The following is a 27,636-nucleotide window of genomic DNA, read 5'->3' on the forward strand; positions in this document are numbered from 1 at the left end:
ACTTACGGAATAAGTGACCAAGCTCATCCCCAGAGCCTGATTCAGTGAGTTCAGGCGGCCACACCCTACGGGAAGAACTGTCTCCATATTACAAGTGGGGAAACTGAGGATGGTAGAGGGGGCAACCAGGCGTCCCTGAGTTGACCTCCCGGCGTCGGTTCGCACATGCATGCGTCTCGGGCCCCGGGGGCGCGCACGCCGAGCGGGGCGGGGCGGGGCCAGGGGCGTGAACGTGGCTGGGGCATGGGCGGGACCGGGGCGTGGCTGGGGGCCGGGCCTCGGCAGCGTAGAAAGCGCCAGTCCATACTCTAGCGAGTCTAAGGCGCAACCCGAACGCCATGGAGCAGCCCCGGAAGGCGGTGGTGGTGACGGGTACGCACTGATGGCGGCGGCGGGGGCTGGGGGTGGGCGGTGGCCGTGGGTGGGGCGCGGTTGCCCGGGTCAGGCAGGTGTTGGAAGTCGTGCCACGTTATGAAAGATGTCATTGCCAACGGGAGCTCAGCTCGGTCCGTTCAACGTAGAAAGTGGAGAAGGGGGCGCCCCTGTTGTCCCAGTGTCAGGGTCCAGACAGGCAATGTCGTGGGGGACCAGTCAAGTACCCCGCGCTGAGCAGGCTCCTCTGGCGTCCTTCTTTCCACTGGTAGACACAGTGACCCCCCGGGCACCTGCCCTGTTCTGTCTGCCCGGCGGATGCCCTGGACTGGATTCCTCCTCCCTGTCCCTCCCAAGGTAGGGCCTGTCCCCACCCTCGGCCCCAGGGGACAAAGGTCTATTTGAGGGCAGGCACTGTACCGGTGATAGATGAACCTTCTGACGGCTAGTGCTCCCTATCCAGCGCTAATAGGGGCCGCTCCACCACAAGGCAGGACAGGTGGAGCTCAGTGGAGCTCAGGGGATCTCGGGTGCCTGGCCACTCTCCCAATTAATTGTCCTAGGGACCATCTTTTTCAAAATATTTTCTTCCCGGGCTGTCTGTGGGTGAGTCCGGCCCCCACTGTCACCAACTCCCCTAAACTAACTACCTTCTGGAGGAGACTCGCCTCAGGACCATGTAGGCGTCAACTTCTGCCAGGAATGTGGCTGAGGGTCATTTTGACTCACTTTCTGGAATAGTCCCAGTGGGAAATCCAGCTAAGGTTCACACAGTTATTCTGTGGCCGGGGCTGATCCTGGATGGAGTTCCCAGGAAAGGTGAAGATGCCACCTAACAGGTGCGTGTAATTGGGGGGAGGGTCACCACCCCCTTGAAGCCCTCCTATATCAGACTGGGCATTTTCCTTGCATGAGTTCACAACACCTTAACTGTCTCCGTGTTGCAGAGGGGGAAACTTAGGCTCACAGAGATCACCCTGTCTGTAAGTGTCGGAGTTGGGACTTCTCAGTTCATGCCAGGAGATGGAGGAAGTGAAGAGGTCCTGACTGAGCTCGGGAGAGGGGGCCCAGCTGTTCCAAGGCACAACATTCTTCCCAGTGTCTTCCCTTGACACTGCTTGGGCCCCTCAGCCCAACTGGAGTGAACCACACTTCCAGGGCAGCCTGTCTTGGAGATGTTTATTTTTTTTAGGCAGGTGACATGGTAACGAGAAGAGGGAAGTCATGGATTCATGCATCTGTGTTTGAATCTCAGCTCTTTCGTCTTCTCGCTGTGTGACCTTGGACAGCTGGCTTTACCTCTCTGGGCCTCAGTTCAGCTCCTATAAAATGGGCCCAGGGGCCTGACCTGTGGTGGCACAGTGGATAAAGCGTTGAACTGGAACGCTGAGGTTGCCAGTTCAAAACCCTGCACCTGCCTGGTCAGGGCACATACGGGAGTTGATGCTTCCTGCACCTCCCCCCTTTCTCTCTCTCTCCTCTCTAAAATGAATAAATAAAATAAAAATTAAAAAAAAAAAAAAACGGTCCCAGGAAACACCCGTTCCTGAAAGGGGATGGAGTGAGGCTGAATGCCACAGTGCGCGCAGAACACTTAGCACATTTCCAACTGACTGTCTTGGTTTGTAAATGAGGCTGGAGTATTACCAAGTGAGGAAGAGGGTGGTAGGATGGTATTGGGACAACCTGGCCTGGGAGACACCCACATGTGTCCTTTAAGGGCCATTCTTCATTTAGTGGTAACTCATGAAGCACCTACAGCCCCCTGCATTTTCTGAGTGGGGGAGAGGCCCTGCAGGAAGACAGGGATAAAAATAATTGTACACTGGGTCAAGGACAGGGGAGGAAGCTGAGAAGGAAGCAAGACTAGCCTTTTCTGGGGCAAAAGGAAGCCACTGGCCTTTTGTTGGGCACAAAAGTCACATGAAAATAAGGACAGAAAAGGACACACAACTTAAGAGCAGACAAGTAGGGGGCAGTTCTGGAGCACTACTTTGTGTGCCCCAGAACTCAGGACAGGCTCCCAACATTGTCCCAGGGCACAGCTGCTCCTGTAGCTCCCTGCTCTGTTCTCCCTGGTGGAGGCAGCAGCCTGACCACCTGCAGTGACATGCTGCTTTTGCTTTTTTTTTTCTAGGGTTTGGTCCTTTTGGGGAGCACACCGTGAACGCCAGCTGGATTGCAGTCCAGGTAACTTGATACGAAGGGTAGGAATCAGTCTTGGGGCTGAGCTCCCGCTGGCAATATTTGGCACCAAAGAAAGGAAGGAATCTACAACTAGAACCTCTCTCGTGAAGCTTCCTGTGAAATATTTCAGTGTGATGTGTACATCTTCCCAGTTAGCAACCTCTGTAGCTTATGTGTGTTGAGAACCTGCACCCACCTTATGGATGAGGAAACTGAGGCCTGAAGAGAATTATCTGAAATCACACAGCCAAAAAACCAGAGTAGCATTGCCCCAGCCAGGTTTTGGGAGAACCTGGCAGGGATATTGGGGGATATATTAACCTTGTAGAGGGGGTGTGCCGTGACCCTCTCTAGAAGAGAAGGCTGCATATTGTGCGGGGGTCTTTCCCGCTGTATTGAGCAGCGTGTCAGCCATTGAGCCTTCCAGTTTCTTTGTCAGATGGGGCATTTGGAGGAACAGACTAGGGAACAATGGGTAGAGAGAGAGAACATTTTCTCCTTATATAAATCAGATCTGCATCACTTCTCGGCCTTTTGGCTAAGATCAAGTGTAAATCAGATCTGCAGAGCCCAGAGCCAAATTTGTATTAATCCTAGCCCATTAGCTGCTTGATTTAAAGCATATCCTGCTTTCTATTCCAGAGATCTGAATTTGGATAAAAATCCAAGTTGAAACTTTGATGAGTCAACCCCTAGTTGGAGTCCCCACCATTTTATCACCCCCCTACTCCAGTCCTCAAATATCTTTCTTTTTTTTTCCACACCATTTTGTGAGTGGGACAGAGAGATGGGCTCCCCAGGACTCTGCAGATGGGAGCAAGCTCAAGGCCTTCCTCATAGCACCCGCTCCCTGGAGCCCCAGACAAAAAGGAAACAGCATGTTTCTGAAGACGTGTGTGTCTGGCTTTGTGCAAGTTTCAGACTGGAGCCTTCACGGGGCTGAGTGGACACAAAGCCATGTGTCTGAATTCCTGGGCCCCAGACACGATGATCTGCATCTAAATAGGAGAAAAATCAATTAAATAATCTTTGGAAATCCCCCCCCCCCCAGCTTTGGGACTTGGATGGAGGGCGGGGGTGGCTGCTTTTTATCCTGCTCCCTGAGGGGAAATACCCCTTCTGTTTTAGTCACTCATCTCTCCAGACTTTGCCTCTGGAAGACTTTCAAATTTTCTTCCCCAAGTTTGTGAAACAAGAAAAGACTTTCCATCATTACCCAACTAAAGACACTAACCTGCCCAGATCTGATTGTTAACATTAGAAAAAACAAAAACTAGAGTGGTATGGATATCCCCTGAATGCCTGTGCTCATATTCAGGCGCATCTGTGCATCACCTGCGTACGAATCAAGATTTAAAACATTCCAGCCCCTTCCCATTCTTTCTCGTTTTAGAACCCTTGTACCCATCGCTGCCAAACCCCCCTTCCCCAAGGTGTAAACCCCTCTATTGACTTTATTGCCACTACAGGTGAGTCTTGCCTAGGCTAGAATGCCGTGTCAGTGGAGTTGTGCTCCTCCGGGGTCATCTGCATGATCCACCCAGGGGTTGCTTGCAGCTGCCGTGGGTGCTTTTTAGTTGACTGGGATAAAGCAGGTTTGCCTGTGAAAAGAGTGCAACTGTTGGACAGGTCAAATGCATACCTCAAGAAAATAGACTTGAGTGTGCTTGGTGTGGTCCAGACTCAAGTTGCAGGAGCAGCTGATGTCTGTCACTTGACTCTGAGTAAGGGGGTTTGGTTACACAGAATGAGCAGCGTCCTTTGCTGTCCCAACTGATTTTTCAGAAGCCCAAGTTGTGATCTGTAGAAGGAACCCCTCATTTTCTCTCAGGAACTAGCTAACTTCTTTCTCTGTCTGTCTCTTTTCTCTTCCTATCTCTCTCTCTCCTCTCTCCCCTTCTGTCTCTTTCTCTGTCTTAATCTGTGTCTCTCCTTTTTTATTTTTCTTTATTTTTTATTTATTCATTTTTAGAGAGGAGAGAGAGAGGTAGAGAGAAGGGGGGAGGAGCTGGAAGCATCAACTCCCATATGTGCCTTGACCAGGCAAGCCCAGGGTTTCGAACCGGCGACCTCAGCATTTCCAGGTCGATGCTTTATCCACTGCACCACCACAGGTCAGGCTGTGTCTCTCCTTTTTAATATCTCTATATCTCTGTTTCTCTTTTTTTCTATCTCTTTATTTTTCTTGGCCTCTCTGAGAGTCTCTCTCAGTCTCTCTGTGTCTCTCTTCCTTTCCTACTCCATCTCTCTCTGTCTTTGTCCTTCTTTCCCCTTTCTTTCTGTAACCTTTCTTCTTCAGCCCTGGGTGAACTTCCACCAGCCGTATCAGGAGGTGGGAGTCCTGGGGAATTGAGGGGTGATCCCCCACTTTGGTCTTTCCCCAGCATGGTGCTCTTCAGCACGTCTTGCAGGATAGACTACATTTTTCATATGTCCTGTCTCTCCCAGATGGCATGGGACACCAACTGCGTGTCTCTCTTGCTAGGAGGCCCAGGTAGGTGTAGGTGTCAAGGGCCCCTGGTTTGGGGCCGTCTTGAGCATTCCCTGCCTAAGCAAGTGAGGAGCTGGGTCACAGGTCTTGGTGACATTATAGAACAATTACTGCCACAGTGAGTCTAGACAGACCTGCTAAGGATATTAACCAGGGAACAAAGGGGGTCTTTGTTGTGGGGTCAAGGGAATCAGTCAGATGCGTCCAAGTGGCAGTCTTGTCAGGTAGACACGGTATAGACAATGCACCATCTGGGCACCCAGCCCATTGCCTTCCTTTCATGGAGTTCATGGAGTATGCTCAGATTGTTGTGGGACTTGGGGTGTGCTGCCTGCCCCCAGGAGTCCCAGTTGGTCCTATTGGAACAGAAAGTGTTCAGAGGTAAAGAATTTAGCAAGATTATGGGTCAGCCCTGGCTGGATAGCTCAGTTGGTTGGAGCGTCATCCCGAAGCACAGAGGTTCCCTGTTTGATTCTCGGTCAGGGCACATACAGGAGCAGAGTTATGTTCCTATTTCTCTCTCTCTCTCCCTTCCTCTCTCTAAAAAGAATCAATAAAATATACATTAAAAAAAAAGATTATGGGTCAACCACTCCTCATAACTTCAGATGAACATCATAGCTGCTCTTTGACCTCCATTGCCCTTTTCTTGGTGGGGTGGGGAATGGGAACAAGGGAGAGAGATGAGAAGCATCAACTCATAGTTGCATCACTTGTTCATTGATTGCTTTTCATATGTGCCTTGACTGAGGGGCTCCAGCTGAGCCAATGATGCCTGCTCAAGCCAGGGACCTCAGAGTTTTGAATCTGGGTCCTCGGTGTCCCAGGTCAATGCTGTATCCACTACACCACCACCAGTCAGATTCCATTCCCCTTTTTAAATTTGGGAATAATTTGCATAAAGTAACATGTACTGGTCGTCAGTGTTCCTATCACTTAGAAGAAAAGTATTTATGCCCATGTCTCCAATAGAGAACATTGTCATCCACCCAGAATGTTCCTTCCAGCCTCTCTATTCTACCCCAGGGACAACTGCCATCCTGAGCTCAGTCGCCATAGAAGAGTTTTGCTTGGTCTTGAATGTATGGCCCAGCCTCTGTACCCAAGTGTGCCTGTTACTTTTGACCAGCCTGCTTTGGGATGGCTGTGGCACTTTTCCTGATTTACCCTCTCCTCCCATTGACATTGGCATTTGAGGACTTCAGGGGTTTCTCCCTAAGAATAGAGCAGCAGTGACACTCCCTTCAGGCCCTTTGAGAATAGGTAGGTACCTCGCTGTGGGTCTGCTGGCTTCAAGGTGTGTGCATATTCTTTGATGGTGGTTTGCATAGTTTAGGTTTTTTTCCCCAGTTGGAGAGGCGTAGGTGGGCACCCAGAGAACAAGAGGAGAAAAGCTTAGGTCAAGTGGTAACTCGTTCTAAGGTTTCCAGCTCATTTCCTACCACTAAGATGACATGGGCAAGTGGCGTTCATGGGAGAAGTGGGCAGAGAGGGTGTGTAGGGAGGGTTGCCACCAGAGCGGGACGTCCAGCCTTGACACATCACATGTCACGGTGGCCACTGGAAGGGTTTCTCTTCCCCAGAGAGGATTCCTTGAATTGGATTGGTCACTAATCAAATTAGCAGCATCCTTGGTCTTTCAGCCCTTAGAGGTGATGCCACCAAATTGACTTGCTTGGATTTGTTAGGGGCTCAGTTTGGGACAACTTCCTGACTGAAACTCTGAACAAATAGAGACGATCCTTTTAAGTCCCCACTTAGCCTGAGAGATGGATCCTTTTCATTTCCAGCCTTTAAACCTATTTTCTGTTGCCAGAAAAGACTGCCAGGGCCACAGGATGAAGACACAGGGTGGGACAGGATAATTTCAAACAGTGGAGAGCAAGAGGGTAAGAACAAATGGGGTTGTGGTTGGTGGGGTATAAGGATAGATGAGATGACACCCAATGCCAAGATAGAACCTTCGCTGGAGACTTCTCCCCGCCCTGCAGGCAGAAGAAGTAACCATCTTTATCCCCATTTAACTAAAAGGTTTTTTTTTTATTATTCATTTTTGGAGAGGAGAGGGAGAGACAGAGGGAGAGAGAGAGAAGAGAGACAGAGAGAGATGGGGGGGAGGAGCTGGAAGCATCAACTCCCATATGTGCCTTGACCAGGCAAGCCCAGGGTTTCGAACCGGCGACCTCAGCATTTTCAGGTTGACACTTTATCCACTGCGCCACCACAGGTCAGGCATAACTAAAAGTTTTTTGAAAAAATATAAGAATAATGCAAAGTAGTCTTCATGCCCAGATTCCCCAAATGTTAACGTTGTATTACATTGACTTTTTCTCGAGAGAAATAGATAAAAAGATAAGACTAATTTAAAATTTTTTTCTTGACTTCTAAGTCATTATTTATTCTGGTAAAATATATATAATGTAAAATTTACCTCTTAAGCATTTTCAGTGTTCAGTTTAGTGGCATTAGGTACATTCACATTGTGGTGCTGTCATCACCATCACCATCTCTAGAACGTGTTCATCTTCCCAAATGAAACTCTGTCCCCACTAAACACTGACTCCCCAGTGCTGCCCCTCTCCCAAACCCTGGCATGTACCATCTACTTTCTGCCTCTAAATCAGACTATTGTAGGGACCTCATATAAGTATTTGTCCTTTTGTAACTTGCTTATTTCACTCAGCATGATGTCTGCAAGGTTCATCCACGTTGTAGCACGTGTCAGGATTTCTTTTCTTTTTATTTACTTACTTATTTATTTTATTGATTTTAGAGAGAGGTGGAGGGAGAGAGAAAGACACAGGAACATGTGCCCTGACTGGGGAACCAACTGGCAACGTTTGCACTTTGGGACAAACTCTAACCAACCAAACTATCCGGCCAGGGCTCTCTTTTTTTTTTTTTTAAAGAGAATTTTTATGAGTTTATTTGAACCAAACTGACCCTATATGTCAAGGAGCAAGATCTCAAATATTGCCCAGAATTTTTTTTTTAAGGCTTAATAATATTCTACATATGTATATACTGCATTTTGTTAATCCATTCATCGAGTGGTGGATATGTGTGTTTTTTTCAGCTTTTGGCTATTCTGAATAATGCAGAATATGTGAACAGAGGTATACAGATATCTGTTGTCTTTTTCAAATCTTTCAGGGATGTAACTAAACATGGAATTGCTGGATCATGTGCTAATTACATATTTAATATTTTTGAGGAATGGCCATACTGTTTTCCATAGCAGCTGCCCCATTTCAGATTCCCACCACACGCCATAGTGCACGATGTTTCTTTTTTTTTCCTTTTTTTATTCAGTGAGTGGAGGGGAGGTAGAGACAGACTCCGGGATACACCTCGACCAGGATCCACTGGGCGAGTCCACTAAGGGGTGATGCTCTGTCCATCTGGGGCATTGCTCTGTTGCTCAGCAACCAAACTCTTAGCATCTGAGGTGGATGGAGGCCATGGAGCCATCCTCAGCACCCAGGGCCAGCTTGCTCCAATTGAGCCTTGGCTGTAGGAGGGGAGAGAGAAAGAAAGGAAGAGAAGCAGATGGGTGCTTCTCCTGTGTACCTTGACCAGGAATTGAACCTGGGACTTCCACACGCCCAGCTGATGCTCTACCCCTGACCCAACTGGCCAGAGCCACCAAAGGTTTCTGATTTCTCCACATCCTCACCAAGACTTATTATTTTTTTTAATTAAAAGAAAAATAGCTGTTCTGATGGATGTGTGGGTATGAGGTGGTATCTCACTGTGCTTTTTATTTTCATTTCTCTAATGACTAATCATGTTGAGCATCTCTTCATGTGTATATTATTGGTCATTTGTATATCTTTTTTGCAGAAATGTTTATTCATGTCCTTTGCTTGGTCTAAAATGGGGTTAGCTTTTTTGTTGTTTTGGTATTGAGTTGTAGGCATTTTTTATATATTCTAGATATTAAGGCCTTGTCAAGTATGTGATTTGCAAATATTTTCTCTCATTTCACTATGTTGACTGTGCCCTTTGCACTAAAGTTTTTATTTATTTATTTATTTATTTATTTTTACAGAGACAGAGAGAGAGTCAGAGAGAGGGATAGATAGGGACAGACAGACAGGAACGAAGAGAGATGAGAAGCATCAATCATTAGCTTTTTGTTGTGACACCTTAGTTGTTCATTGATTGCTTTCTCATATGTGCCTTGACCGTGGGCCTTCAGCAGACCAAGTAACCCCTTGCTTGAGCCAGCGACCTTGGGTCCAAGCTGGTGAGCTTTTGCTCAAACCAGATGAGCCCACGCTCAAGCTGGCGACCTCTGGGTCTCGAACCTGGGTCCTCCGCATCCCAGTTCGACACTATCCACTATGCCACTGCCTGGTCAGGCTAAAGTTTTTTATTTTTATGGAGTATAATTTCTCTATTTTTCTTATGTTATCTGTATTTGGTGTCATTGAATTTGTTCTTTCTTTTTTCATTGATTTGAGAGGGGAAGGAGAGGGGAGACAGAGAGAAGCATTAACTCATTTCACTTAGTTGTTCCATTTAATTGTGTACTCATTGATTGCCTATTGTATGTGCCCTGGTGGGGGTTGAAGCTGTGACCTCTGGCACGTGAGGTCAACACTTCATCCACTGAACCACCCAGCTGGAGCCTCACTGAAATTTTTTTTGTGTGTGTGACAGAGACAGGAACAGATAGGGACAAACAGACAGGAAGGGAGAAAGATGAGAAGCATCAATTCTTCGTTGCAGCACCTTAGTTGTTCATTGATTGCTTTCTCATATGTGCCTTGACCGGGGTCTACAGGAGACCGAGTGACCCCTTGCTCAAGCCAGTGACATTGGGCTCAAGGTGGTGAACCTTGCTCAAACCAGATGAGCCCACGCTCAAGCTGGCAACCTTAGGGTTTCAAACCTGGGTCCTCCACATCCCAGTCCAACGCTCTATCCACTGCACGACCACCTGGTCAGGCAAAACCTCAGGAAATTATTTTGTCTTTTTTCCAGCGAGAGAGACAGAGACAGAGGCAGACAGAAAGACAGACAGGAAGGGAGTGAAATGAGATGCATCAATTCTTTGTTGCAGAACCTTAGTTGTTCATTGATTGCTTTCTCATATGTGCCTTAACTGGGGGGGGGGGCCTCCAGCTGAGCCAATGACTCCTTGCTCAAGCCAGCAACATTGGGCATAAACAGCGACCTTTGGGGTTAAGCCAGCAATCATGGGGTCAGGTGTATGATCCCACTCTCAAGCCAGGGACTCGCACTCACTCTAATGAGCCCACACTTAAGCTGATGAGCCTGTGCTCAAGTTGGCAATCTTGGGCTTTCAAACCTGGGTCCTCTGCATCCCAGGCCGACGTTCTATCCACTGTGCCACCACCTACTGTGGCTTATTGAATTTTAAAAATTGATTTTAGCGAGAGAAGAAGGAAGAGAGGGAGAGAGAGAAAGGAGAGACAGGAACATAAATCTGTTCCTGTATGTCAGGGGTCGGGAAACTTTTTGGCTGAGAGAGCCATGAATGCCACATATTTTAAAATGTAATTCCATGAGAGCCATACAACGACCCCTGTACATTATGCATTATCCAATAAAAATTTGGTGTTGTCCCGGAGGACAGCTATGATTGGCTCCAGCCACCCGCAATCATGAACAGGAGCGGTAGGAAATGAATGGATTATAATACATGAGAATGTTTTATATATATATATTTTTTTCATTTTTCTGAAGCTGGAAACAGGGAGAGACAGTCAGACAGACTCCCGCATGCGCCCGACCGGGATCCACCCGGCACGCCCACCAGGGGCGAAGCTCTGCCCACCAGGGGGCGATGCTCTGCCTACCCTGGGCGTCGCCATGTTGCGACCAGAGCCACTCTAGCGCCTGAGGCAGAGGCCACAGAGCTATCCCCAGCGCCCAGGCCATCTTTGCTCCAATGGAGCCTTGGCTGCGGGAGGGGAAGAGAGAGACAGAGAGGAAAGCGCGGCGGAGGGGTGGAGAAGCAAATGGGCGCTTCTCCTGTGTGCCCTGGCCGGGAATCGAACCCGGATCCTCCGCATGCTAGGCCGACGCTCTACCGCTGAGCCAACCGGCCAGGGCTGTTTTATATTTTTAACGTTATTATTTTTTTTATTAAAGATTTGTCTGCGAGCCAGATGCAGCCATCAAAAGAGCCACATCTGGCTCATGAGCTATAGGTTCCCGACCCCTGCTGTATGTGTTCTGACCAGGGATCAAACTGGCAACCCCTGCACTTCAGGACAGTGCTCCAACCAATAGAGCCATTCGGCCAGGGCTCATTGAATTTGTTTTTGTTTTGTTTTGTTTTTGTTTTTTTCAGAGACAGAGAATCAGAGAGAGGGATAGACAGGGACAGACAGACAGGAACGAAGAGAGATGAGAAGCATCAATCATTAGTTTTTCATTGCGCATTGCAATCTTAGTTGTTCGTTGATTGCTTTCTCATATGTGCCTTGATCATGGGCCTTCAGCAGACCGAGTAACCCCTTGCTCGAGCCAGCGACCTTGGGTCCAAGCTGGTGAGCTTTTGCTCAAACCAGATGAGCCCACGCTGAAGCTGGTGACCTGGGGGTCTCAAACCTGGGTCCTTGGCATCCCAGTCCGACGCTCTATCCACTGCGCCACCGCCTGGTCAGGCTGAATTTGTTTTTAAGACAAAAATGTGGCCCTGGTCAGTTGGCTCAGTGGTAGCGCATCGGCCCAGTGTATGGATGTCCCAGGTTCGGTTCCTGGCCAGGGCACACAGGAGAAGCGACCATCTGCTTCTCCACCCCTCCCCTTCCCACTTCTCTCTCTCTCTCTTTCTCTTTGGCCTTCCCTCCTCTCACTGAATAATAATTTTTAAAAAGACAGAAAAGCCCTGGCCGGTTGGCTCAGTGGTAGAGCGTCGGCCTGGTGTGCAGTAATCCCGGGTTCGATTCCCGGCCAGGGCACACAGGAGAAGCACCCATCTGCTTCTCCACCCCTCCCCCTCTCCTTCCTTTCTGTCTCTCTCTTCCCCTCCCGCAGCCAAGGCTCCACTGGAGCAAAGTTTGCCCGGGCGCTGAGGATGGCTCTGTGGCCTCTGCCTCAGGCGCTAGAATGGCTCTGACTGCGGCAGAGTGATGCCCCAAGATGGGCAGAGCATTGCCCCCTGGTGGGCATGCCGGGTGGATCCTGGTCGAGCACATGTGGGAGTCTGTCTGTCTGCCTCCCCGTTTCCAGCTTCGGAAAAATACAAAAAAAATAAATAAATAAAATAAAAAATAAAAAGACAGAAAACAGCTCAGTGGGTCTCCTCTTGGGAATAGAGCTTGAAGATTCATTTATAAATCCTGAAGTTTTTCCTCTGTCTCTAGGGTGTTCTGAGTCTGAGGTCAGAAAGCATCTTTGATTTGACAGCATCACTTGCTTGTAAAGAGGTACTGATCTTGCACTGCAGCAAGACCACGACCACTTAATGCCTTTTATGTCTCAACATTGTGCAAGAAATATGCACAAGGATGTTTGCTGCAGCATAGCTTTTAATTGAGGAAAATTGGAATCCATTTAAGTATTCCTGTATAGGGGAACATTTAAATCATGACAACTAGTTTCCAAGATGGAATATTATTATTATTATTATTATTATTATTATTTATTCAGTGAGAGGAGGGGAGGCAAAGAGACAGACTCCCACCTGTACCCTGACTGGGATCCACCCAGCAAGCCCATTAGGGGGCGATGCTCTGCCCATTTGGAATGTTCTGTTGCTCAGCAACCAAGCTCTTCTTAGTGCCTAAGGTGAAGGCCATAGAGCCATCTTCAGCACCCACAGCCAACTTGCTCCAATCAAGCCTTGGCTGCAGGAGGGGAAGAGAGAGTGAAAGAAGCAAGAGAGGGAGAGGTGGAGAAGCAGATGGGCGCTTCTTCTGTGTGCCCTGACTGGGAATTGAATCTGGGACATTCACAAGCTGGGCGGACACTCTGCCAGAGACATCCAGCCACGGGCCCAATATGGAATATTATGCAGCATGGAAAAGGGAAGGAACAAGATGTATATGTGGCCTTGGCCAGTTGACTCCATTTGTTGGAGCATTGTCCCAAAGTGCAGAGGTTGCCAGTTCGATCCCTGGTCAGGGTATATACAGGAACAGATCAATGTTTCTGTCTCTCTCCCCCTCTCCCTTCCTCTCTTGCTAAAATCAATCAATAAAATTTTTTTTAATGTTTTAAATCAATTTCACACAAAAACATAACTCCCTCCAGCCATCTGTTCCAGCAGCTTTCTGCAGCCTCCTGTGCTCCAGTGTTTGGGGTGCAGGTGTGTACTCTGTACTCTGCCTTCAAATGTCCAGCTGTGGTATTTCTCTGGGGTCCTTCCTGGTTCCATATGTCACCAGACTTGGCGAGAAGAAAGGAGTTACAGTTCCTAGTGTTGGCATTTGAGAGTCTCCGTCCATCTATACATACCCATTATGCCCCACTCATCTTCCAGGTGTCCTTATTTCTGGGTGACCTGATGCACCCTCTTTGGGGAGCAATTTGAAATTATCTGTCAGTGAGAAGGGACCTGCTTGTTCAAGTGTCAGATACTCTCCAGAATAAACTGCAGTGATCGGTGCAGAGTTGGAACAGCATGGATAGCAAGGTCAAGGCGACTGGATGAGGAAATCCTGAAGCCACTGCAGGAGATGCAAGAACTCACCTATGGCAGATCCAGCAAGACCAGTCACACAAATGCTTCACTCTGTGGGACCCGCCCACAGAGCTGGATAACATCCACCAGTGGTAGCATTTTCAAATTACTGCATGAGACCTGAGAATGATGTGAAAAGCCTTACTGGTCATCATTAATTGGAGTATTAATTTTACTGTGAAGAATGCCTAGATTTTCATGCGGAGCTGAAATCTTCATCCCCAAATATCTCTGCTTGCCTCTGGGTGCCAGGCTGTCAGGATCACTGTCCCTCCAGCAAATCTGGTTCTGTACTGTGCTTTGGGCCAGCCAGGTGGTAGGCTTTGCCTGCATGGAGTTAACAGGCAGCCCGCTGGTGGAAAGCATTGGTGTTTCCCAAGAAAAGTGTGCATGCAGTAATCCATAGCCCATGTTTGTATGTAACTCATAATGGGTTTTTTTGTGGTTTTTTTTTTGTATTTTTCTGAAGTTGGAAGCGGGAGAGACAGTCAGACAGACTCCCGCATGCGCCCGACCGGGATCCACCCGGCACGCCCACCAGGGGGCGACGCTCTGCCCACCAGGGGGTGATGCTCTGCCCCTCCGGGGCATCGCTCTATTGCGACCAGAGCCACTCTAGCGCCTGGGGCAGAGGCCAAGGAGCCATCCCCAGTGCCTGGGCCATCTTTGCTCCAATAGAGCCTTGGCTGCGGGAGGGGAAGAAAGAGACAGAGAGGAAGGAGAGGGGGAAGGGTGGAGAAGCAGATGGGCGCTTCTCCTGTGTGCCCTGGCTGGGAATCGAACCCGGGACTTCCGCACGCCAGGCCGATGCTCTACCACTGAGTCAACTGGCCAGGGCCTGTAACTCATAATGTTTTTAAATGACCTCATGACCAAGATGGTTATAGGCTCCCTATTCTGCTATGTACCATGCAGCAAGTCTATAGATAATTCTTATCAGGTATAATAGAGGGGAAAGTGTAATAACAACAAAAATAGTACTAATAGTAGACAACATTATTTGAACATTGCTTGGAACTCTTAGTTCACTTCATTCTTATAACCACCGTGTGAGGTAAGTATGTTTTTATCCCCATTTTACAGATGAAAAGACTGAGGTTCAGAGAGGATGCGTAATGTGCCCAAGGTCACACAGGTAGGGTTCAGACCTGAGAGCCTAGCTCCAGAGGCTGTAGCCATCAGACCTCTGCCACTCATGGACCTGCAGAAGGAGTTCGAGAAGAGTGGGTGGGGAAGGGGACGAGGGAACAGCTTTAGGGTGGACCAGAACACCTGCCTACCCACTGTGCCCAGAGTCAGGAAACCTGCTGTTTTCTGAGGGTTGTCTCTGCAGCCCTCACCTAATGCCATGACACTCCCTCTCCTCTCGCATTTAGGAGCTAGAGAAGCTGGGGCTTGGTGACAGTGTGGACCTACACGTGTATGAGATTCCAGTTGAGTACCAGACGGTCCAGAGGCTCATCCCCGCCCTGTGGGAGAAGCATAGCCCACAGGTGAGTGGGGCAAAGGCAGGTGCTTCCTTATCAGGGTTTGCAGGTGGGCGGCCCACTGGGATGATTTGTGTGGCTTTGTTCCTCTTTTGATCACATATACCATATTTCCCCATGTATAAGATGCACCTTAATTTGGGGGCCTGAAATTTTAAAAGAAATGTATTAAAGTTATTGAACTCAAGTTTTATTCATCATAAAATTCATACAACTCCTCATCCACACGAAAAAGCAGGAAATGCAAGTAAAAAAATCTACAACCACTGTATTATAAGATGCACTCAGTTTTTAGACCCCAAATTTTTTAAAATAGGTGCATCTTATACATGGGGAAATGCGGTAATCAACATTTTAAAAAGTTACTAATGAGACATTTTACATTTGCTTGTGCCCAATCTACAAAATCAGACATGTTTTACACTTGACTGTACATCTCAATTTGTACCAGCCACGTGTCAAGTGCTCAATAGCCACATGTGGCCCATTACTGCCTATATTTTAAATGTTCACATATTTTCTTACTGTGCTCCTTCTGTGTATAAGCATAAACACCAATAATTGATAGTTGAAGTTAAACTGTATTCCATTTGTTATCATGCTTTTTATAAATATTTTATAAGTATTTTATCACTTAGGTCATTAAAAATTCTCCCTAAACAGGCCTGACCTGTGGTGGCTCAGTGAATAAAGCATCAGCCTGGGAATGCTGAGGTCACCAGTTCAAAACCCTGGGCTTTTGCCTGGTCAGGGCATATATGGGAGTTGATGCTTCCTACACCTCCCCACTTCTCTCTCTCTCTCCTTTCTCTCTAAAAATGAATAAGTAAAATATTAAAAAAAAATTTCTCCCTAAACACTATTTTAATTGTTGGGTAATTTTTAGTAATTAATATAACCATTCTCTTATTATTGGGCATGCCACTTGTTTCCACATTCTTTCTAATTTTTTTTTTTTTTTTTTAAGCTGGAAACGGGGAGAGACAGTCAGACAGACTCCCGCATGTGCCCGACCGGGATCCACCCGGCACGCCTACCAGGGGCCACACTCTGCCCACCAGGGGGCGATGCTCTGCCCCTCCGGGGCGTTGCTCTGCCGCGACCAGAGCCACTCTAGCGCCTGGGGCAGAGGCCAAGGAGCCATCCCCAGCGCCCAGGCCATCTTTGCTCCAATGGAGCCTTGGCTGCGGGAGGGGAAGGGAGAGACAGAGAGGAAGGAGGGGGTGGGGGTAAAGAAGCAAATGGGCGCTTCTCCTATGTGCCCTGGCCGGGAATCGAACCTGGGTCCCCCGCACGCCAGGCCGACGCTCTACCGCTGAGCCAACCGGCCAGGGCTCTTTCTAATTTTTATAAATAACCCTGAAGTATTGAAATATTATTACATCCCTGATTTGTGTATGTGTGTGTGTGTGAGAGAGAGAGAGAGAGAGAGAAAGAAAGAGAGAGAGACAGGAAGGGAGAGAAATGAGACACATCAACTCATAGTTGCATCATTTTAGTTGTTCATTGATTTCTTCTCATACATGCCTTGATGGAGTGGGGAGGCTCAAGCCAAGCCAGTAACTCCTTGCTCAAGCCAGTGATCTTGGACTTTAAGCCAGTGACCTTTGGGCTCAAGGCAGTGACCGTGGGGTCATTTTGATGATCCTGCACTCAAGCTGGTGAGCCTGCACTCAAGCCAATGATCCTGGTGACCTTGGGGTTTCGAACCTGGGACCTCAGTGTCCCAGGTCAACACTCTCTCCACTGCACCGCCATCAGTTAGGCATCTTTGATTATTATTAGACTAGATTCCTAGAAGTTATATCTTGTCTTTTGCATTTGGCAATATGTCTTGAAGATCATTCCTTATAGAACTGCTTTGGGCATTTTAACAGCTACATAGTAGTTCATAATTTATTTAGCCAACCCCCACAAATGGCTAATTACATTGTTCCCAGTATTTGATTATACTAAAAGGTATTAAAAAGCTTCAAGGGCCTGACCAGGCGGTGGCGCAGTGGATAGAGCATTGGACTGGGATGTGGAAGGACCCAGGTTCGAGACCCCGAGGTCGCCAGCTTGAGCATGGGCTCATCTGGCTTGAGCAAAAACTCACCAGCTTGGACCCAGGGTCGCTGGCTCCAGCAAGGGGTTTCTCGGTCTGCTGAAGGCCCGCAGTCAAGGCACATATGAGAAGGCAATCAATGAACAACTAAGAAGTCGCAAAGCGCAACGAAAAACTAATGATTGATGCTTCTCATCTGTCTCCATTCCTGTCTGTCTGTCCCTTTCTATCCCTCTGACTCTCTCTCTGTCTCTGTAAAAAAAAAAAAAAAAAAAAAAGCTTCAAGGAACATCCTTGCATGTTTCACTTGGCATAACTTTCGGCAACAGTGAGAATAGGGTCTATTCCAGCAGCAAGAGGTCAGAAACAGGCCTGACCTGTGGTGACACAGTGGATAAAACATCAACCTGTAACTCTGAGGTCACCTGTTTGAAACCCTGGGCTTGCTTGGTCAATGCACATATGGGAGTAGATGCTTCCCGCTCCTTCCCCCTTCTTTCTCTCTTTCTCCCTCTCTCCTCTCTAAAATGAATAAATAAAATCTTTAAAAAAAATCGGAAGAGGTCAGAAACAGTGTAATCCCGGGTAGAGCCTAGTGAGGATACCACCCTCTCCTTGACCTGAGGAGTCCTCTAGTCCCATAAATAGAGCCTGTTAACTCTGCCTGTCTGTCTGCAGCTAGTGGTACATGTGGGTGTGTCAGGCATGGCGACCACAGTCACACTGGAAAAGTGCGGCCACAACAAGGGCTACAAAGGGCTGGACAACTGCCGCTTTTGCCCGGGCTCCCAGTGCTGCGTGGAGGATGGGCCTGAAAGTATTGACTCTATCATCGACATGGATGCTGTATGTAAGAGGGTCACCACACTGGGCCTGGATGTGTCAGTGACCATCTCGCAAGATGCCGGCAGGTAGGGTACCTTGGAATGGGTGTGAACAGGGGTTTCCATTTTCTACAGGCCCAGGCTGGTATTGAATAAGCCAAGTGTGTTGACTTTGACCTCTGTGAGCTGAGCATTCACCATGAATAAGCCACAGAGTAAACTATATACACTTTACAGGTCCCACTAATTCTGCTTCCAGAACTCCTTACATATGGATCTGTCCACTTTCCCCATCCAGGCCCTTGCCATCACCCACCTGGACACTGCTCCTGCCAACTCACTGGTGTCCCTGCTACCTCTGCCCCAACCCTGACAGTCCTCCTCTAAGTGGTCTATTTCTATATTAGCTTCCTGTGGCTGCTATAACAAAACCATAAACCAGGTGGCTTAGGACAACAGAAATTTATTCTCTCCCAGTTCTGGAGGCTAGAAGTCCAAGAAAAATGTGTTGGCAAGGTTTGCTCTTTCTTAAGGCTCTGAGGGAGAATCTGCTCCCTGCCTCTCTCCTGACCTGTGGTGGCTGCCAGCAACCCTTTGTGTTCCTTGGCTTGTAGATGGATCCCCCCAATCTCTGCCTCTGTTTTCATATGGCCTTCTTATAGGGACACCAGTCATTGAGTTTAGGACCCACCCTAGTCCAACGTGACTTCATCTTTCCTAATTACATCTGTAAACCCCCATATCCAAATAAGGTCTCATTCTAAGGTTCTGGGTGAGCATGAAGTTGGGAGGGAAACTATTACAAGGTCTTTTATAGATTTAAGTCAGATTTTGTCCCTTCTGTGCATAATCCCTCCTAAAGCTTCCACCGTACCTAGAGTAAATCCCAGTCTCTCTCCACCATCCCCAGATGCTATGTGGTCTGGCCCTTACCCACTCTTCACCCTCATCTGCCTCCAGTTTCTCCTTACCCACTGTACTCCAGACCCACAAACCAGCTTCCTCCTGTCCCTCAAACACACCAATCTCACTCTAGCCTCAGGGCCTTTGCACTTGTTGTGGCCTCTATGCAAACTTGCCTCCCTCTGATAAAGCCTCTTTCAGGTCTCAACTCTAACATGTGTCCTCAACCTCCCAGACCAAGTTGTGTCCTCTGTTCTACTCCCTCTTAGTGCTGAGCGCCTTGATTTCTCAACACTTCTTATATGTCTCCAGCCCAAAGGCAGCAGGTGACAAAATTAGCTGACTGAATGTAAGAGTGACTGAATTTATTATTCTCTTTTTAAAACTAGTTTTTTAAGTTACACAGATAATTCTGGAATATGTTCTGTTTCCGTTGTGAAAAATTCTCTTGCCCTCTCTCCTTCCCCCTACTGATCCCTCTGTTAAACCAGAGGCTTAAGTTATGAAACCTCCTATCACCTACATGTTTTCATACATATATAGAAATAGAGCACTTGGCATGCTGCTTTAGGATTCTGTCCTGTTTAGCTTTGCTTTTATGTGGATGGTGTTACATGTCATGGATTTTCCTGAGTATCACCTTCCTCCGTTTTACTTATGGACACGTGACTGGTCTTAGAGGGTTCTCTGTCTTCCTCTGGATATACCACAGGCCTTGTGAATCACTGCACAGTGTTCTACCATGTGGGTAAACCAGAGTTTATTAAGCCATCTTCTGTCACTGGACCTTTAAGTTGTATCTTAGTCTGTTTGAGCTGCTATAGAAAAATACCAGCAACTGGGGGGGGGGGTATAAACAACAGAAATGTATTGCTCACAGTTCTGGAGGCTGGGAAGTTCTAGATCAAGGGGCCAGCATGGTTGTGTTCTGAGGAAGGCCCTCTTCCAGATGGCTGGATTCTCGCTATGTCCTTACACGGTGAGAGAAGCAAAATTTCTCTCTGGGGTCTATTTTTTTTTTTTTTTAATACAGAGACAGAGAGAGTCAGAGAAAGGGATAGATAGGGACAGGCAGACAGGAATGGAGAGAGATGAAAAGCATCAATCATTAGTTTTTCGTTGTGACACCTTAGTTGTTCATTGATTGCTTTCTCATATGTGCCTTGACTGTGGGCCTTCAGCAGACTGAGTAACCTCTTGCTGGAGCCAGCGACCTTGGGTCCAAGCTGGTGAGCTTTGCTCAAACCAGATGAGCCCGCACTCAAGCTGGCGACCTTGGGGTCTCGAACCTGGATCCTCCACATCCCAGTCCAACGCTCTATCCACAGAGCCACCTCCCAGTCAGGCTCTGGGGTCTCTTTTATAGGACAATAACCCTACCTCTTAATACCATCACACTAGGAGTAAGGGCTTTCTAATGTATGAATTTTCTGTGTTTGGGAGGGACGCAAACATCAAGACCCTAGCAGGTTGCTTCCTGTTCCCCTGCTGTCATACAGAACACTGCAGTGAACGCCTTATTAATCTTTCTTGTGCACATGTGCAGATGGCTCCTGAAGCTAGATTCTATAAAGTGGGTTTTTAAAAAAAATTTATTGATTGATCATTAGAGAGAGAGGAAGGGACAGAGACAGAGAGAAACATCAATTTGTTGATCCACTTTTTTTTTAAAATGAGAGTAGGGGAGATACAGAGACAGATTTCCATATGTATCCCAACCAGGATCCACCTGGTAACCCCCATCTGGGGTCAATGCTGTGCCCATCTGGGGCCACTCACAACCAAGCTATTTTTAGTGCCTGAGTCAGAGGCTCAACAGAGCCATTCTCAGCACCCCAGGCCTATGTGCTTGAATCAGTCAAGCCATGGCTGTGGTAGGGGAAGAGAGAGAAAAGGGGGAGTAGGGGGAGAAGCAGATGGTCACCTCTTTTGTGTGCTCTGACTGGAAATTGAACCCAGGACTTCCACATGCCCAGTCGATGGTCTACTGCTGAGCCAACAGGCCAGGGCTGTTTTTTCACTTATTTATGCATTCATTGGTTGATTCTTGTATGTGCCCCTGATCTGGGATTGAACCTGCACCTGGTGTGTAGGGACGATGCTCTAACCAACGGAGCTACTGGGCCAGGGTCCTTGAAGGTAGATTCTAAAAACTGGAACTATCAGTTTGTAAAGACTGTGCATTTATAATTTTTCTAGCCTACCAAATTGCCTTCCTCTGGGGCAATTTACATCCCTGCTAGCATCATCTCATACTGCCTACTCTTCCACATATATACCAGCCCTGGGAGTTAGGTTTTTTCATTTTTGCCAGCGTGGGGAGTGAGAAGCAGTCTTCCTTTTCTTTTGAGGATTTCTGGTGAGGTTGGGTGTCTTGTGGGGATTTTGGATCGAGGCTGACCATGTTTTGATCCCCCTCCTGCCTCCTATGCCCTGCGGCTTAGGTACCTCTGCGACTTCACCTACTACACCTCTCTGTACCAGAGTCATGGCCGCTCAGCCTTTGTCCACGTGCCTCCATTGGGCAAGCCATACAACGCAGACCAGCTGGGCAGGGCACTGCGGGCCATCATTGAGGAGATGTTGGGTGTCCTGGAGCAGTCAGAAGACAAAATCAACTGTTGCCACAAACACTGAGAGCTACTCAGGCTTTTCAAGACATCGCTCCATCAGAGACCACAGGAAAAGACAAACCTTTCAGCTGGGGATCTGATTTGGATAAAATATTTCAATTCACATACCTCCTCTTCCTTTTTCTCTGCAAAAGCTCTGATTGATTTGCAGGAGGTGGCTGAAGATTTTTTCTCAGTTTCCCTTTGCATCTGAGGAAGTAGCCATGATGTCTGGGAGGCCTTTGGGAGCAAATTTCTGCAAAGAATCCTGAATCTCTGCACTGCAATTCCACGATTGGGACCGCCTGTGTATCTGCTTTTTAAGGTTTCTGCTGAAAGGATTTCGGAGTTTCCTCCATCCCGTGACTGGTTTGGCCCAAACTTAAAAGGCTCTCAAAGACTCTGCCCTGATCCTTGCCCCAACAACTTGGATAGTCTCAGAAAGGACTGCCTTGGGATATAGCATGACTTTCTTTCTGTCTTTCTCTTTTAATTCTCATTCTCTTTTTAAAAACAATAGTGCTAGTTTGGGCACAGAGTAATTTATATTCCCTTTGGTTAAAATGCAGGCTTTAGCCAACAACAGAAGTGTCTTTTCTTTTTCCTGGGGTGCAGCTCCTTCTGCCTTCTACCTCGAAAACTGGATCTACATCTTTGTTTGGGGACTGGCACTGAGGCCCCCTTGCCTGAAGTGGAGAGGCAGGGCCCTTAGCAGACCACAGGGGAGAGGGATCTGCTGCCTCAGGGGATGGAAAGGGTTGGCTGACCCTTTCAGCACCGAGCTGTGAGCTCTTGGAGTAGGGGCCATCGGTGGGAAAGCAGACTCTGTCATTTTGACATGCACTTGACTTTTTTTAATATGGAAAAATTTGTAGCAGCTCCAAACCTACCCCACATCTGGCCTGGATTTCCCCAGCTTTGGTGCTAGGGACCAGCTTCTTGTTTTTCTTGGGGGGGGGGTGCAAAGCAGGGCCTGAGGGCTAGAGTTTGCTGAGCTCCATGTGTGTTGGCGCATTGGAGCAGGAAGGCAGTGGGCAGCCAGCAGGCTTTTGTGTAGATGGTTTTTGGAGACACCAGATACAGGAGTAAATTTTTATCTTCCTCCCTGGTGACTTTGAACTTACCAGCCAGGGATAAGAGTGACATTTCCCAGGAGGCAACTAAATTCATCTGGACCTTGACACTGTCAGAAGGAAAGGACAGCAGCAGCAACCATGAAGTCAATTGAGAAAAAGACAAGTTTTGAAGTATTCTTTTTCTTTTTTTGATTTTTGAGAATGTGTGGTTTTATCATTTTCCAAAGTGTGAAGCATGCTGGAATTGGATCCTGTACCGGATCACATCGTTTTCCCAGCATGCAATTTTTGTTTTTAAACAGTTGAGATTTTTATTCTGTTTTCTTAAATATTCACCCTCTTTCCCTCCTGCTCAGATTGCTGGAACGGTTCCTGCCTCTGCTGAGTGCCTATGTTGATTGAGAACTGGGATGATGGGTTTCTGAGTTAAAGGCATTTTCTGAGTCCTGGGCTTAGAAGACGAAAGTGGGCACAGGTGGAAGACTTCAGGTGGATGCTTGGCAGTGGGTGTGGACTGTGGCCAGTAGATTGAAACGATTGGTCCTCTGCTTCCCTCTCTGTGCCAATCCTCCCTTTGCCAGAAATGCCCCCTCCATGTCCCCAGTCTGAGTTTGTGATCTCCTGAGAAATCTGGGGATGTCATTGCATCTGCTCCCTCCACTGGTTTCTGTGAGCAGAAGTTGTGGCTCTTTTGAATGTGATGGGGCTCAAGGACAGGGAGTTCCGCAGAGGTTCTACTCACAACAGCATCAAGCTCCATCTAGGTCTGTTCCCCAAAGGTCTGATCATTGAGGCTCTGAGGAGAAAATAAATCTAGGCAAGGTGGGGAGGGGGTGAGAATTGGAGGTGAGCCAGATCCAAGCTTAGCCAGACAGCCACAGGAACCCAAACACATCCTCCCCAAATGCCACATTTTCGGCCCTGGCCGGTTGGCTCAGTGGTAGAGCTTTGGCCTGGCGTGCAGGAGTCCCGGGTTCAATTCCCGGCCAGGGCACACAAGAGAAGAGCCCATCTGCTTCTCCACCCCTCCCCCTCTCCTTCCTCTCTGTCTCTCTCTTCCCCTCCCGCAGCCAAGGCTCCATTGGAGCAAAGTTGGCCTAGGAACTGGGGATGGCTCTATGGTCTCTGCCTCAGGCACTAGAATGGCTCTGGTTACAACAGAGCAATGCCCCAGATGGGCAGAGCGTCGCCCCCTGGTGGGCATGCCAGGTGGATCCCGGTCAGGCGCATGTGGGAGTCTGTCTGACTGCCTCCCTGTTTCCAACTTCAGAAAAAAAAATACAAAAAAAAATCCAAATGCCACATTTTCATCTTTCTTTTATTCTTATTTCACCTCTTTCTTTAAAGTCTAGCAACTTAGAAATGTAACTTATTGTCTGATCATTGTCAAATGTGTGCATGTCATTTTTGTGTTCCTGCATTTGTTTTCAATTTCCTCAAGTGGAGCTGGAATTCTGTCTTTGTCCATGATACAGAACATTTAGGCCATTTTTATTTAATCAGACAGCCATTGAATATTTCACTCACTCCCTGCCAACATTTTATTTTCCTGTTGTAAATTTTTAAATCTTGCCTAGCCAGTCAGTCAGTGGCACAATGGATAGAACATCGGCCTAAGATGCTGAGGACCCAGGTTTAAAACCCCAAGGTCACCGGCTTGAATGCAGGCTCACCAGCCTGAGTGTGAGGTTGACGGCTTGAGCGTAGGATCATAGAAATGCCCCCACAATCACTGGCTTGAGCCCAAAGGTTGCTGGCTTGAGCAAGGGGTCACTGGCTTGACTGGAGTCCCCCAGTCAAGGCACATATGAGAAAGCAATCAACAAACAACTAAGGTGCCACAACTATGAGATGATGTTTCTCACCTCTCTCCTTTCCTGTCTGTCTGTCCCTGTCTGTCCTTCTCTCTCTCTCTAACTTAAAAAAACTTTTTTTAAATGTATTCTTTTGGGGTAAACTCATCCATTCACTCCATATGTCTGTCTGCACTTGTTGGGTCACAGACTAAAATGTTCTTGTGTGAGAAATGGGGACCAGGTCCCATTCCTCTCCCTTATCATATTCAGTCTCAGATTGGGTGTGCAGAGTAGAACAAAAGGATGGGCCTGTGAAATGGGCCCAGCTTGTCAGGCGGGGAGAAGAGTGCTGCCAGAGAGGTGGGTGTGGCGTGGGTAATGGTGGAAAGATGCACTGAGGGGTGTGGTTTGTAAAGGCTGGGGGCGGTGATGCTGGTGGGTCTTACAGGAAAGTTGAGGGGGTCCTCTCCCTGGTGAGCCCTGTGGGGGTGCTGAGGTGCGGAATAGGGGCAGGGACAGGGATTTGGGTGTTTGGTTTAAGATACCGGAGTCTTTGCACCTTAACACCTTTACTCTTTTCTCAGCTCCTTTGGCTCCCTTTTCCCCACCAAAATGATAGTCTGTGGTATGTGCATGAGTATGTGGCCTGAAAAAAAATAGGACAGAGATGAAGGAAAGAGGAAGGAAGGAAGGAAGGAAGGAAGGAAGGAAGGAAGGAAGGAAGGAAGGAAGGAAGGAAGGAGAGAGAGAGAGAGAGAGAGAAAGAAAAGGAAAGAGAAAGGGAAAGGGAAAGGGAAAGGGAAAGGGAAAGGGAAAGGGAAAGGAAGAAGGACCTGACCTGTGGTGGCACAGTGGATAAAGCGTTGACCTGGAATGCTGAGGTCGCCAATTCAAAACCCTGCATTTGTCTGGTCAAGGCACATATGGGCGTTGATGCTTCCTGCTCCTCCCCCTTCTCTCTCTCTCTCTCTCTCTCTCTCTCTCTCTCTCTCTCTCCTCTCTAAAATGAATAAAAAAAAAAAAGAAAGGAAGAAGGAAGAATTCAAGTTGGTGTTCTGGGCTGGGTGCCACTTGGCTCACTTTGTCCAGTCAATGAACAGCCAAGGTCCCTTGGCCACTGGGAGAGACAGGCCAGGTAAAGGCCAACATCATGGCTTCCTAGTCAGTGCCAGGTCTTTGGGAGAAGATCAGATTGCAATAATTTCATCAAGGAAAATAATTTTCAGCTGCACTGCTGGTTGCTGGCATGGAAACTTACAGAACAGAAAGGGCCTACTGAGGGGGACAGCTGGAAAAGTAGATTCAAGATACCTTATTGTCATCTTTTCTTAAAAAAAAAAAAAGGTTTATTGATTGTTTTTAGAAGGAGAAGAAGGGAGAGAGAGAAGAGACAGAAACATTGATCTTTTCCTGTATGTGCCTTGAGTGGGTATCGAACCAGCAACCCCTGCTTATGGAGCTATCTGGTCAGGGCACCTTACTGTTATCTTAGAAGTTTCTGTTGGGAAGCTAGGCCAGCTGGGGGGTGTGTGCACCAGCATATGCCTGTGCCCATTGGGGGTGACCAGGTGGGGGAGGGGAACTGCTACGGGGAAATAGACCCACCACAGCAGCCTCTTTTTTTGCTGCCACTGTCTCGACTGTTGACCTTTTACCTCTCCACCCCTTAGAGTGTCTGAGCCAGAATTTCCCTTTGGGGATGGTGGGACAAAGCCACATTCACCATGTCTCCGGCCTCCACCTGAAGGTTGAGACTACAGCCAGCATGGGGCACTGATAGTAGTCATAGGGGCAAGAGGCAGGACATCTTAGTGCTAGGTTGCCCCCTCAACCCTCGTGACCATGAAACCCATGGCATCCATGAACTGGGAAGCGCCAAAAAGGGCTTTTTTCCATATTCCAAATGAAATGTTCCTTCTCCAGGCACAAGTGCCTTGTAAGTGCCTGGGCTGCTGCTGGGTGAAGAAGAATGTTAAAGGCCCAGGTCCCTCTTAGACCCGTGCCAGAATGGCTGTTTGGGGTGAGGGGCATATGCCAATGTTACATCTTGAAAGTCAATTCCTAGCTGGATGGTGAACATACCTGCCAAGAGGCCCAGTCTTTTGGGGGCAGTTGTCACAAGCTGAGTGTGTCTGGGGCTCCCAGACCTCAAGGAGCTTCGATCCAGCCTTGAATGACACTCTCCCTCCCACTCCGCAAGAAATATCTGTTTCTCCTCCTCCTTCTCCTCACCCAAGCCTTTCCTTCAGCTGCCCAGAGACCCACAGAAGTGCCTGCCTCATACGAATGGGGCACAGAGAGGAGAGACAGGCCCCCATTTTCCAGGAGTTGGCCCTGGCCTCCAGGCTGCCCATTTGTAGGGATGAGGCCTGAGGTGAGCAGTTTTCCTGACCCAATCACTTTATCTCTAGGGAATCCCAGAGAGAGCTAGTTTGAAGCAGGCTCTGTTCCCAAGGCCTGTGGAATTCCCAGAACAGGGGAGGCCCTACCTGGGCCCTGGGAAGCAGAGTTGGCTTTCCACCTGCCCATGGGGTACCTGGCATGTTTCTAGGGCTCCTCCTAAATCTCAGGTTTCTATCTTTTCTCTAGGAAAACTTTTCCTGCCCAAGGTGGCCGTGTCTTCTGTCCCCAGCAGAGGGCCCCACACCCTCAGGGTAGCTTCTTCATAACCCCAGAGTTCCTGTGAGTGCCTTGTTCAAAACCCCAAAGTCTGGGGCCTCAGGGCAGTGAAGTGTCTACCAGACTTTGCTGGGGGCTGGGCCCTGGGAGACCCCAAACTTGATACCCCAAAGACAAATAAATCTGTTGAGATATGTAATTTCTTGTGTGTCTTTGTGAGAAGTTGAAATCCACTGGAGCCATCTTCAACCTGGAGACATCGATGGACAGAGGGTGCCCCAAATCACCAGAATTTCTATCCTTGATATTTGACCTGGGGCTCGATTTGTGGTAGTTGCTACAAGTGTACTGAATGAATAACGAGAGGATTTCTGTACTGATGTTCTCCCTCCTCACAACCCACTGCCTTTGTTCTGATGCACAGAGAGGCTGATAGCTTGATCATGGTTGCACAGCAAGGGTGGAGGTGTCCCTGGGATTTGAATCACAATTGTGTCAACTCCCAGCATGTGCAGGATTTCCACTCAGACAACCCTATGAGGGGTTACCATCACTACCTT

At 48.1% G+C, this 27,636-nt stretch overlaps 1 protein-coding gene across 6 annotated transcripts; it reads left to right on the forward strand.

Moving 5' to 3' along the window:
* The first annotated feature begins 274 nt into the window (after positions 1–274).
* On the forward strand, positions 275–27,269 carry PGPEP1 (pyroglutamyl-peptidase I). Of its 6 annotated transcripts, none has more exons than XM_066350287.1 (5): positions 275–372; positions 2,510–2,562; positions 15,089–15,205; positions 17,925–18,157; positions 27,047–27,269. In XM_066350287.1, the coding sequence occupies exons 1-5, from the start codon at positions 339–341 to the stop codon at positions 27,141–27,143; spliced, it is 534 nt and encodes a 177-aa protein (XP_066206384.1). In that variant the 5' UTR covers positions 275–338; the 3' UTR covers positions 27,144–27,269. The 6 variants fall into 6 exon arrangements, with proteins under 6 accessions (XP_066206384.1, XP_066206382.1, XP_066206386.1 ...); XM_066350285.1 differs by lacking the exon at positions 27,047–27,269 and adding an exon at positions 21,418–22,825; XM_066350289.1 differs by lacking the exon at positions 27,047–27,269 and adding an exon at positions 21,458–22,825.
* Positions 27,270–27,636: the final 367 nt, after the last annotated feature.

The sequence above is a fragment of the Saccopteryx leptura genome, chromosome 1 (assembly GCF_036850995.1).
Source record: "Saccopteryx leptura isolate mSacLep1 chromosome 1, mSacLep1_pri_phased_curated, whole genome shotgun sequence".
NCBI lineage: Eukaryota > Metazoa > Chordata > Mammalia > Chiroptera > Emballonuridae > Saccopteryx > Saccopteryx leptura.

Bases quoted from the DNA above. Each gene is read 5' to 3' on its own strand.
- PGPEP1 (XM_066350289.1), top strand. From the start codon at position 339: ATGGAGCAGCCCCGGAAGGCGGTGGTGGTGACGG. The intron at 373-2,509 runs GTACGCACTGAT...TTTTTTTTCTAG, and splicing joins GAAGGCGGTGGTGGTGACGG to GGTTTGGTCCTTTTGGGGAG. The intron at 15,206-17,924 runs GTGAGTGGGGCA...GTCTGTCTGCAG, and splicing joins GGGAGAAGCATAGCCCACAG to CTAGTGGTACATGTGGGTGT.